Source organism: Echinops telfairi, unplaced genomic scaffold (genome assembly GCF_000313985.2).
Source record: "Echinops telfairi isolate 266 unplaced genomic scaffold, ASM31398v2 ScPeMD7_32;HRSCAF=126, whole genome shotgun sequence".
NCBI lineage: Eukaryota > Metazoa > Chordata > Mammalia > Afrosoricida > Tenrecidae > Echinops > Echinops telfairi.
Window position 1 is genome coordinate 2,537,301 of NW_022103929.1, and position 12,952 is coordinate 2,550,252.

At 38.5% G+C, this 12,952-nt stretch overlaps 1 protein-coding gene and 1 non-coding gene across 3 annotated transcripts in view; both read left to right on the plus strand.

The window, feature by feature from the left end:
- RC3H2 (ring finger and CCCH-type domains 2) overlaps nt 1-12,952 on the plus strand; it is a 56,409-nt gene that overhangs the window by 25,789 nt on the left and 17,668 nt on the right. For both annotated transcript variants that reach the window (XM_030885625.2, XM_045290181.1), the window contains 4 exons: nt 203-335; nt 452-570; nt 1,929-2,041; nt 11,730-12,038. In XM_030885625.2, the coding sequence (XP_030741485.1) occupies nt 203-335; nt 452-570; nt 1,929-2,041; nt 11,730-12,038 (674 nt within the window). The remainder of the gene's footprint in view (nt 1-202; nt 336-451; nt 571-1,928; nt 2,042-11,729; nt 12,039-12,952) is intronic.
- LOC115869659 lies at nt 7-116 on the plus strand. The gene has a single exon (XR_004046312.1). It is a non-coding gene; the product is annotated as a small nucleolar RNA SNORD90 (small nucleolar RNA).

The window sequence follows — 12,952 nt, forward strand, 5'->3', positions numbered from 1 at the left end:
TATTTTAAATAAGTGCTCTAAGTGTCTAATGATGAATTTCATAGGGCAGATTCTGAGGTGGAAACGTAATTCACCATTGATACTCTTACTATGAATCTGAAGACACATGGAAACTTAATTTGACTAAATAAAAGCATTTGGGCATAGCTATATATATATCAAAAGAACCAGAGTAAACGCCATTCTCTTTTCTGTTTGTTAGCTCCAGTCTCCAGAATCATTTGCAAAGAGTGTCCAGGAATTGACAATTGTTTTGCAACGTACAGGTGACCCGGCTAACTTAAATAGACTGAGACCTCATTTAGAGCTTCTTGCAAACATAGATCCTAACCCAGGTATGTAGAAAAATAATCAGCATCTTAAAGTTTTCTACCTTTGAGTTTAATAACACTAGAGAAAAATTGCTAACAGATTTTCCTCCCAACCGCTTTTCCCTGGTGGCTTATTTTAGATGCCGTTTCGCCAACATGGGAGCAACTTGAAAATGCGATGGTAGCTGTTAAAACAGTGGTTCATGGACTTGTAGATTTCATACAGAATTACAGTAGAAAAGGCCATGAAGCACCTCAGGTAACAACATCTATGGCACTTTTGACTGCTGTTAGCTCTGAAACATTTGTAAAAGCTGCTTGTCAATGTCCTTATGGAACTAAATTTTAGTGGGAAAATACAGATCACAAAATGTTTGCCACTTAAATAATTTTTAGTTGTACAAGCCCATGGCATTGATTATATTCACCATTCTTCATAAGCTTTTATAGACCATTTTGGAAAAAGCTCACATTTTAGTTTCTGATAAGCATTTCATAGTTCAGCAACAGTTTGGATGCTATATTGGATAGGAGTTCAGTGGAATATAGAATGTTTTTGACCAAATACAAATTATTGATTTCCTCTGTTTTGTGTGATTGTTTTTGGAATGTGGGTAGTCACTCCCCCTCCCCCCACTACCCTCACCGAAATGAGTATGTTTGTAGATGTGTAGAATTTGAACTTTCAAGATATTTTCATTATCCTTTATTTCAAATCTATAGTTCTTCATTCTAATAATAATATCTATTTATTTAGCTACTGTGAACCAGTCGCTACATGCGGTATTTTACATATTTCTATACCTGTAGTAATCTGCAAGATGGATACTGCTCCTAAATTGAAATTTAAAGGGGTTAAATAACATACCTAAGGTTATGCTCATAATAAATGGCAGAGCCTAAATTAAATCTACTCCAAGTTGGTCATCTTTCCATTTTTCTATCCTTATTTATTAGAAGACATCATAATATTCAAGTGCTAACTAAAAAAAAAAAACAAAAAACCGAAAACTTCACTGAATTAGGGTAACAAATATAAGAATATCCTAAGTTTATGCAAATTATTGCAACTATTTGTTTTTAGTTTTAGTTTTTTTCTTCATTTATATGAGCCTAAATAATGCCAAGCTCAGATGAGCATTGTATACTCAAATTGACAAATAAATTGCTATTTCCTAATTTTCCACTTTCAGACAGAAATTACACTTTTAAGTGGACAAAGCCTATTGCCCTTAATGCTTTTGTAATTGTTTACTTACCAGAATATCAAGACAGCAATACATTAATGATAACATCTTTCATTGTATTGGGCTTTATGTTGCCTGATAAATAGATAAGCATTTGGTTTGGTTTCAGATAATCCTTAGGAGAAATGTTTAAATCCCAACCGAGTTCTACCACATAACTCACAACAGGAACACTGTTCAAATGGAATGGTATTTATTTCAGTGCAGTCTTTACATTTTTAATGTGGAAAATGTGATCATGAAGTTCTGCAGTCTTGAGTGATTAACAACTAGAATATTAAAAGTTTCCAAATATCTAATTCCTCCCACTTGTGTGTGTGTGTGTGTGTGTGTGCTTGCGTGCATGCGAACGTGTTTCTTTTCCTTATAGCCCCAGCCAAACAGTAAATACAAGACTAGCATGTGCCGAGATCTACGACAGCAAGGGGGGTGTCCACGAGGAACAAATTGTACATTTGCCCATTCTCAGGAAGAACTTGAAAAGTAAGTCATAAGCATTGTTTCATGCAAGCTTCAGTTTCTGATCATTAAGAACATGTCTTACACAATGTTGATTTGTCATGAGCTTCAGAGATGCAAGTAAATTCACACTATAGAGTTTTTTAGATTGCAGTAGCTTTTATTTCTTTGTTTTTGAACCGTCACATGGCTTACAGGAGAAACATTAAATGATAAATGATTTGAAACTTTATTCGAGAGCCCTGTCTTGAGACTAGTTTAGAGCCAGAATCTCTTTCTACTAAGTTTCTCTGCAGAAAATAAATTGCCCTCCAGTGTACACATTGAGCTCTGGTGGCATGGTGGGTTATGCATTGGACTGCTAACCTCCTCAAGATCAGCTGTTTGAAAACACCAGCTGCTCCAAGGGCGAAAGATGAAGCTTTTTACTTTTCTAAAGAGTTATATTCCTGGAAACCCACAGGGGCACTTCTGCTCTGTCCTTTTGGGTCCCTGTGAGTCGGAAGCAACTGGATGATGGTGAGTTTGGTTTTGGTGTACATTTCAGATTCAACCGAAAGCCTTGGCAAAATGGGAAAGCAGATCCTTTTTTAAATCGAATGGCCTTTAATCTTGTCAACATTCTTTTTTTCCTACCTTTTCTCTCTTCTCTCCTCTTATAAGGAACCCCAGATCCAAAGTCAATGGGGATAAGGTATTACACATTGTCCAAATATCTTAGACTATTTTGCTTTTTTTAAACCAAAATTCTAATTGAGGCCTCACAAGAACATTTGATCACATCATTTCATTTGAAAATCTGATCTATATTTCACATCATTACTGAGTATTTTCATTTTACTGCTTTGTAATTAAAACTCAAGCTGAATTTTCTCTTCCCCTGCTTTTCCTCCTCCATCTTCTGTCTTCTGTTCTGCCATTCCCCATTTTGTCCCCTCAAGCCATGTTAGGGAGTCATCTTTCAGGGTTTTCTCCGTTCTGCTTATCTTGATCACTCACCAAGTTCTGCTGTTTATATTTTGTATTCTTAATGTATTTCTCAATCTCTTCTTTCCAGGTTATTGTCTCCCCTTCTTAATCTGCAGTTGTCTCTTAAGTAATCGTAGAACTACCATTTCTTGTCCCTCCTCGTTATTCCCCACAAATCAGAAGTCTTTTAAAGAAACAAAGCAAGTCATGCCCTCCTCTTTATCTAAGTTTTTACTAAATTTTCTTTTCGCCGAAGATAAAAGTTAGAAAATCTGAATTGTGACTGTTATCTAGTTTGTACCTACTTCTCTGATCTCTGTGCCATTGTTGATCTTAGAGTCATTTCAGTTGAATAGTGGGGACAAAGACTGGAGTTTTATGGGTTCATAAGAGAATGCGTAGTAAAAATTCTGCATACAAGCACTTTTCTAAAGACGTTAGTGATAATAGAGAGCAGAAAAGTAGCATACACAAGGTGCTTCAAAAAGTTTGTGGAAAAATTCCATTATTGTTTCATTCTATCTTTCCACTAACTTTTTGAATCTCCCTCACAGGTAAAAGGCAACCTGGGGAGTATTTTTAAATGCTTAATATGAGTTGTATATTAGAAAAGACAAGAAAAGGGGAAAATTCCTAATTCACTAGAAAAAGTAATCACAGGAATGATGTCTTTAAGATAAGCTCTCCACTTAAAACCTAAGTGGAAAAATGGTCCTTGGTTAGGAACAGGAAATCTTTATTTAGTAGGAAAGACTGTTGTGGTTCCAAATGCATGAAGGTTAATGGAATTGGTATTGGAAAGATGAGCAATTCTGTGGTTTTATCTGTTTTTCTGTTCTCTTAGAGTAAGGTCGTCAATCATGAGAAGGGCAGCAGAGACTGGATAGACCAAAAAATGTTAGAGTTGGAAAAGAGAACTTGGTTGAGATATGTATTTACTATATTGCATGACCATTTAAAGTAATTGACTATAATTTTGAAAGAATTGTAGGTAACATGATTGTACACTTTTTCTCCAGCATATTCAGCTGCTTGGAAGCAGGCACAATGTGAGTGAAAAAAATGGGTTTAACCAAACCCGGGGTTTTACCAAATGAATTCAACAGATCATGAATGGATCAAGAGAAAAGGTATTTGCAGAGTAGGGTTTAATGATGTATACTGGATTCTAAGTTAGATAAAGCCAGGAGTGAGTGCTTGAGTGGGGAACACATGGACAAATTTAAAAGATTGAGGACTACCGTAACATTATTAGAAGCAAATGTAGGGGCAAGGCTGTGGGACCTAGTGTTTAATGATAGATTGTCAAATATGATAACAGAAATTCCTGCAGTAAAAGATGAAATTAAAATAGATAGGACCTCATAATTATTGAGTACTTTTGTCCATCAGAAGATTTCCATCAACAAATTGGAAAGACAACCTCCATATTGGGAGAAATTCTTGAGGAACCTTAAATATGTCAGATAAAAGCCTAAACCTAAAACACATATAAAAAACTTCTATTTAGCAGAAAAAGAGAGCCAACCTAGTCAAAAAGTGAGCAAACCCAGGGGAGATGCTTTAGAATTTTCTCTGTCATAAAATGGTGATGATGTCTCTAAAATGAACCAGAGACATATATAAACCATAGATATATGAATGGATTCTGGGCTTACACTTAATTCTAGCCCCATTCTAAGAAAAATGGGTTCTTATGACATGGCCCTGCTCAGTGCTCACCCTCCCGAGGGGCTCACTGAAGATAGGGGTGCTATAGCAAAGTGTGGTAAAGAAACCAGATGGTACCCAAATATCAGCAAGAATAGGATCTGGGGTTTTAGAGGTTTATCTTCCAAAGCAGCCATCTATCTAACTAGATGTCTACCAAGTCTACATGAAAGAAGCACACCAGCCTGATTGATTGAAGGATTGTGATAATAAAACCCACATCTAAAGAAGGGAATGGAATCTAAACTTAAATTGTGAACACCCGATTTGCAGAAGACTGTGGATGACTAAACACCGAAAATCTATTTGCAGGGTCGCCAAATGAATTAAGTTTCTGTTGAATCCCCTCTGACTAGTTGAAGAATGTGAATGTCCTTTTTATTGTTTTTTTCAAGTACTTTAATTGGGGGCTCTTACATCTCATCACAATCCATACAGTAGTCATTCAATGTGTCAAGCACATTTGCATATATGCTGCCATCATGAGTTTAAAAGCATTTCTCTTCCCACTTGAGCCACTGATATCAGCTCCCCCTCTCATCTCCCTCCCTCATGAACCCTTGATAAGTTATAGATTATTATTCCCATATCTTACATTGTCCTCTGTCACCCCTCACCCACTTTTCCGTTATTCATTCCCCTGGGAGGGAGTTCTAGATTGATCCTTGTGATTGAAACCCCCTTCCTTCCCCCACCCTCCCCTAATCCTCCTGGTATCTCTACTCTCCTGGTTGACCCTGAGAGGTTTATCTATCCTGGATTCCCTGCGGGCTCTTATCTGTAGCAGTGTGCATGATCTGGTCTAATCCGATTTGTAAGGTAGAACTGAGGTCATGGTAGTGGGGTAAACACCAAAGAACTAGAGGAAAGTTGTGTGTTTCATAGGTGCTATACTGCACCCTGACTGACTCATCTCTTCCTTGTGAGACCACCCTGTGAGGAGATGTCTAATTGTCTACAGATGGGCATTGGGTCTCCACTCCATGTCCCCAACCCCCATCCCCTATTCACATTGGGTATGATTTTGTTCTGGATCTTCGATGCCTGACACCCGATTCCATCGACACCTCATGATCACACAGGCTGGTGTGCTTCTTCCACATGGGCTTTGTTGCTTCTCAGGTAGCTGGCCGCTTGTTTATTTTCAAGCCTTTAAGACCCCAGATGCTATGTCTTTTGATAGCCGGGCACCATCAGTTTTCTTCACCACATTTGCTTATGTAGAGCAACCGTGTTGGGAAGGTCAGCATCACCGAATGCCGGATTGTTAGAACAAAGTGTTCTTGTGTTGGGGGAGTCTTGAGTCAAGGTCCAGTCTCCTTCTGCAATCTTAATTCTTGCTGTTTGCAGTGCAACACACAACCACTACACCACCAGGGCTCCCTTTTATGCAACCTTAATTCTTAAATATAGATATGAGTACATAGTTCTAGTCCCCTCTCATTATATATATATATTTACATATGTACATGCCTATATTTAGGCCTCTATAAAAGTCCTTTGCCCCCTGGTTCTTTCCTCTATTTCCTTTTACTTTCCTCTTGTCCCACCATCATGTCTGGCCTTCATTCGGGTTTAGTAATTCCTCGCTGCTACATTGCCCTTGATTAAGCCCCACTAGGCTTCCTACAAACTTTCTTCCATTGATTTTAGTTCACTTGTTCTCGGGTTGGTGTCCATACCCTTGCTAATATCTTGTTATCAGACAACATCATAAAGTCAGATTATGGATCTGACTTCCGGTTTAAATGGGATACCTTATCATTTGATCTCCTTGTTTCAATTTTCTGCTTTCTCTTTGAAGTTTTTCTGTGTTTTGTCTAGTCATTGTTGTTCGTTTTGTTTGATTGCTTCCTGTTTGTATTTTGTATGATTCTGTAAATAAAATCCAGCTTTCCAGATAGGTAAGCTCTATGGAGAGTAACTGGATCGGGGCATGAAAGAGAAGGGTTGAGGGAACTGGGAGCTAACAGTGAGTATGAGAACAACATGTTTTGAGATTGACTTGGGTGATGATTGAATAGCTCTTAAAATAACTGAGTGATTATGTGATCATATGCCAATAAACATTTTTTTAAATGGTCAAAGCAAAAGATATTAAGGGGATGGGTGACTGTATATGCTGATACTAATTAGACATAACCAACTGTATTAGTCTGGGTACATTAGAGAAACAAATCCACAGAAACTCATGTATAAGAGAGAGTTTTATATAAAGGTTAAGTGCACATCAAGAAAACATTCAAACTCAGTGCTGCCCAAGCCCACAAGTCCAACATTAACCCATATGTCCAACAACAATCCACAAAGTCCTCCTCCATCTCACAAAACAGACGCAATGACGCCGACTGCAGGAGGAAAGCCGAGTCAGTGAATGTGTAAGCATCTCAGTGCTGGCAGGGATCTCCCCGGGCTGCTCCAGTACCCAGGACTGCTTCAGGGTAGGTCCATGTGGCTTCTCCTCAGGGATGTCTTGCAGGAAGTGAGCCTTGCCAGCTGAAGCAGGGAACTAGCTAAGGCAGCTGCACCGTGGTCCGACCAGAAGAAAGCAAGAGACCCGAGAACTAGAAAGGCGAGGTTCACCGAGCCATTTATCCCTCTGCCCTTCAATTAACCCCAGGTTGGCACAATAAATTAACTACCTTACCAACCAACTCAAAGATTTGTTCTCTAGGTTAGGGTCATGGTTTCATGAGACAATCCAGTTAGTTGGCATAATATACTTCTACTTCCTAATAGCTGAGTAGCATTTGAGGCCTTAAAAGCTTACAGCTGGACAACTAAGACACCAGCACTCTTTATTCAACGGGAACAAAAGAGAAAGAATGGGAACCCAAGAAGAGAAGAAACCGGACTATAGGATTAATTTACTCCAGGAACCAATTCCCCTTCTACCTTGAGATCAGAACTGCATGGTGCTCAGCTACCATTACTAGATGGATCTCGAAGGAAAGGGGAAAAAATGTAGAACAGAAGTTCAGATTCTTAAAACGCCTAGATTTATTGAACCTGGGACTATTAACTTAAGTTGCTCTTTAAACCTTGAATCTAAATTATCCTCTGAAGTAACAGTTTAAATTAAGTACCAGTTTAAGTCAAAAGATAGAGATTGCAATCTTGAAGAATTATATTTTAAAAAATAATCTTAAGATCAAATAGACACTGTTCTAAATCATAAGCATAAAGATTGGAGGCCAAGGACTCTTAAGTCAATAGGAAACAACTATTACAGAGATATTGAGGATGCTGGCACAATATGAAGGATGTAACCAATGTCACTATTCATCATACCTGTTGAATGGGAATGCGTTTTACTGCATGTATTTTCACAAAACATAAAATGTATTTTAAAAATGAGCAAAGGACTTGGACAGTTCATCAAAGATAATGAAATGGCCGATTAGCACAGGAAATGCTCCACGTCGTTAGCTTCCGTTGCTATTAGGTGCTGACAAGTTGTTTCCAATGTCGAGCAGCCTCTAGAACTCTACCCTCTCTGCCATCGGTACTGTCTTTGCTAGTTTTGAGCCAGATTTTTGCAGCTACTGTCAGTCTCTCTCATTATGGATCTTCTTCCTATTTTTCACTGACCCTTTATTCTGCCAAGCTTGATGTTCTCCTTCACGGATGAGACCCTCTTGGTAACATGGTTAATAAGTACTTGAGGCAAGTCTCACCATCCTTATCTTGAGCATTCTGACTGCTTTTTCCAAACATTCCTTTGTTGTTCTGGCTGTCCATTGTACTTTCAGTATTCTTTGCCAACCCTCTAATCGAAATATATCCATTCTTCTGCAATCTTCTTTATTTATTATTAAGCTTTCACATATATATGAAGTAATAGAAAGCACTATGGCTTGGGTCAGGTACACCTTATTCCCCAAAATGGCACCTTTGTTTTTAGCACTTTAAAGAGGCCTTTTTCAGCACATTTGCCTGATTTAATGCGACATTTGATTTCTTGATTATTGCTTCTATAGGCATTGATTGTGGGTCCAATAAAATTAAATCCTTGATAATGTCAATATTTTCTCCATTTATCATTATTTTGCTTATTAGCCCATTCATGGGGCTTTTGGTTTTCTTTATGTTAAACAGTAATCCATAAAGAATGCTATAGTATTTGATCTTCTGTAGATGCATCAAATCCTCTTTGTTTTCAGCCAACAAGCAAGCCGGTTGTTGGTATAGCTTTCTTTGTCATACGTTTCACTTGTTCAGCATACAGAGTGAGTAGATATGATGAAAGGACACACCCTGGTGCACACCTTTCCTGATTTTAAACCGTACCGTATACTTCTGTTCTTTCTAATTGACTGCCTTTTGGGGTACGTTCAGGTTCTGTATGAGCAATATTAAAGTGTTCTTGAATTTACATTCTTCGCAAAATTATCTACAATTTGTAATGAGCCAGTCATTAGAAATTGCAAATCAAGACCACAGCGAAATGTTACCTTACCTCCTTTAAATTAGCACTAAGAAAAGAGGAATGGGGGAAACACAAGGCAGCAAGTACTGATTAGTTTGTGGAGAGACCGGAACCCTTGTTTGTTGCTTAGAGGAATGTGAAATGGTATCGCTCTCGTGGGTCACAATGAGTCAGCATTAGCTCGATGACAGTGTGTTTGGTGTAGTTTATTTTGGAAGACAGTTTGGTGGTTCTTGTAAAAATTGAGCATAGAATTAGTCCAGGCAGCCTCCATCCGAGGTGTATGCCTAGGAGTGAAAGCAGGAATGTGAACAGCAACTCACACACCTAGATTTTGTGTGGCATACTCACAGTACCCTAAATGTTTCATGTCAAAAATTTACTACCACTAAGCCAATTCCAACTCACAGCAACATTGGAAGGCAGTATAGGACTGCTCTGTGGGTTTCTTAATGGAAGCAGAAAACCTCATCTTTCTCCTATAGGACCGCTGGTGGTTTTGAACCACCTTGCGGTTAGCTACACAATCTGTAAACCACTATGCCACCAGAGCTTCTTGCCAAAAGCTATAAAAAACCCAAATGTCTACCAACAGATGAATGAATAAGCAAAATGTGGTTTGTACAGGTAGACACTATCTGTCATGACGTGGGTATGCAGTGTCACATGTAGAATGTCTGTTCTGGTACCAGACTGCTTAGGTGTCCAGGAAGTGGACTTGGTTAGAAGGGTTCCAAGAAATGCCTCAACTCTGGCAGCTGACTCCTGTAGTATTTTGAGCAGCTACTCAGCTGCAGCATGGGCCTGTGAGGGGGACACCGGGCTGCAGCAACTCTGCTCTGCTCTTGTCTCTGGAGGCTTCCAATTCTGACCAGGCCCCGTGGGGCTGCTCTAAGAGTGGTGCAAGCCCAATGGCCTCCAGTTACACACGCGAGGTCATAAACTCTGGGAGCCCAGGTACTGAGCTTGTACAGGAATTACTTTGATATGTATCTATAGAACATATGCATATATATGTGCATATATATATATATATATAATAAATGCATAACATGGTGTTCACACAAAACATCCAAATCACATAACATCCCATTTCACAGACTCTTATCGTGGATGTTAAACACCCATACTTTTATATGTGTAAAATGGAATAAAGTGTAGCTGTAAAGAGAATGTTCTCAGCATGCCACAACATGGATGACCCTTGAAAACATGGTGAGCGAAACAAGACATTTCCAAAAGGAAATGTACTGTATAATCTCATTTACATGGAATAAGCAAATATGTAGAAACCAAAGATTAATGATTATCGGGTGGGAGACAGAATGGGAGTCATTGAGTGTATGTTAATGGTGGGGAGGAAATTTTGGAAAAGATTAGTGGTTAATTATGGCACAACATGAAAACTATTCTCAATGTTGTCCTTAAATTGTAAATATGGCAGGTTTTTTTCTCTTATTTTTATATGGAAGTATTTTTTGGCAAATGTTTTAGTGTGTATATTTTCTGAAAAATAAAATGAAAGGAAACGACTGAAGTTTTCATGTGTCAGACCCTTATTCTTCTGCCTGTTCCTACCACCCCTCTGGGTACACTGATGCCGGCAGTGCCACATGTCATTCTCCTCTGAGTCGAAACTTAACTCCTCATTCTCCTTTCTAGACTTGTGCTAGACTTGTGCTAGAACTTTTTTTGGTTTTGCTTGCTAGAGTGATTTTACGAACTTAGGGCATCTGAAATTTGTTGTTTGAGATTTGAAAACAAGGAGCAGTTAGATATTTTGTATAATTTTTTTTGAAGGTAAAGGAATGCAGAGTTGATTTCAAAGGATGTGTTGGCCAAGGCACAGGGATCTTTGGGCCCTTTGCTGCCACTGACCCGGCTTGGTCTACTTATGCTCAAAGTAATCATTGATTTCCCATTTGTAAACTGGCTATCACCTAGTTTTCTTCTGTTTTTTATTGCTTAATTTTCTATCACACCATCAACCAGTTTGATATGGAAACATTTTTATTGAACTTCACCTACTTCTGCCAGTGTGTGTGTAGGAATCACAGAGAGGAGAGAGAAAGACTGAATAATGAAGTGTTTGTGGTTCCTAAGGGACTACAGGGAACGACTGTAGAAGTATTGTTGATCACTAACACCCTATTTAACGACCATCTGTTTGATTATGTAATGTCAGGTTAATTTAGAAATATGTAACTTTATATTATAAAAATATATATACTTTTATTTTCTATTCATGTAATATAATGGTTCACCACTTGAAAATATTGCAAGTTACATTGACTAGAACTACATTATAATGCAATTTTTGTTGCACAAACTGATTTTTTTAGGTGGAGTCTCAGATCAAATTGCAACATATATTAGAATACTATGTCTGGTACCTTAAATAAAACAATACTAGAAAAGTCTTTAATCTGAATGCTCTTTTACTTTACGCATGAATAAATCTGAAAAATACAATACTAAAGTTCTATAATTTAACGTCATGCTAGTTTTAGAATGAATTGTAAAATGTTTTCCTATTGCCTTTTTTCTCTTTCAGAGTGAGATTTAGCAAAATGCTCATTGATTCATTGATTGTTTTTGAAACAGGTATCGATTACGGAACAAAAAGATCAATGCGACTGTAAGGACGTTTCCTCTTCTAAATAAAGGTGGTGTAAACCACACTGTCCCAAGCACAGCCGGAAATGTCATTTCTGTCATAGGAAGTACTGAACCAACGGGGAAAATGGTTCCAAGTGCAAATGGAATTTCAAATGCAGAAAACAGTGTTTCCCCACTAATCCCACGTAGTACTGATAATACACTGAGAGTTCTGGAGACTGTGAAGAAAGTTGGGAAAGTTGTAACTAATGGTCAGAATGCTGCTGGGCCCACTGCAGAGTCTGTAACTGAAAAGTAGGTATTTGGTAAAAATGATGAATATGCGTTCTTTATCCTTTTTACAAACGCCTGACTCTTCATTTTTCCTAAAGCAGGACATAACTTTAATGCATAACATTTGGTGTAGTAGAGAAGCCACTAGGTTATCATGAAATTTGAGTTCTTGCTGCTCTGTAACTGATTACTTTTATAACCTTGAAAAGTCACTTCAACTCGGGGTTTTATTTTCTTCAAATGCAAATTGGAGGGGTTGGATCAGGCAAAGGTTGTTTTCAGCCTATGTTTCCTTGAACTTTAGGATTTATTCCCGAGTTGCTGGAAAGGAAGTACCCATAAGTAGAAACCTAAACTGATGAAACTCTGAGCCTCCAGCCTCTGCTTCTGTAGAGCAGTTCCACTTTTTGCACTAGAATGAGTGTGGGAAACTGAGGGCCATGAAGAGAGTGTATGCAGACAAATTCTCTGTGCTTATGATTGAAGAAGCCTGGAGGCCAGGATTCTGGGTGGAGGGAGCTCTACACATTTGTGAGTTGGAGACCAGTCCCAGTCATATTCTCCTAATTAAAAATCATCCCCACAACATCTTTCCATAATAGTGCTGCCTTAATGATACCTCTTATAAGCACATGGCTGATTATTGTATGGTCAGCAATCTTATCTATAGGAGCAGACATGTTGCTATTTTTCTCCCCTCTCAGGGGACTTTCAACCCCCTTCTCCCTGCCCCCAGCACTGGTGTTAGGTTAGGTTATGCCCCCAATGAGCTCAGGGACATCTGGATTAGGACACTGCCTACTTTGTTACCTACATGGTTGTCCGTGGCTAGGGAGGCTTGCATGTCCCAGAATTATATACGTTGGTGAAAAAAAATACACTCTCTCTTCCTCTTGGGCCTGGTTTCATGGAAGAGATGAGCACCCAAAACCTTT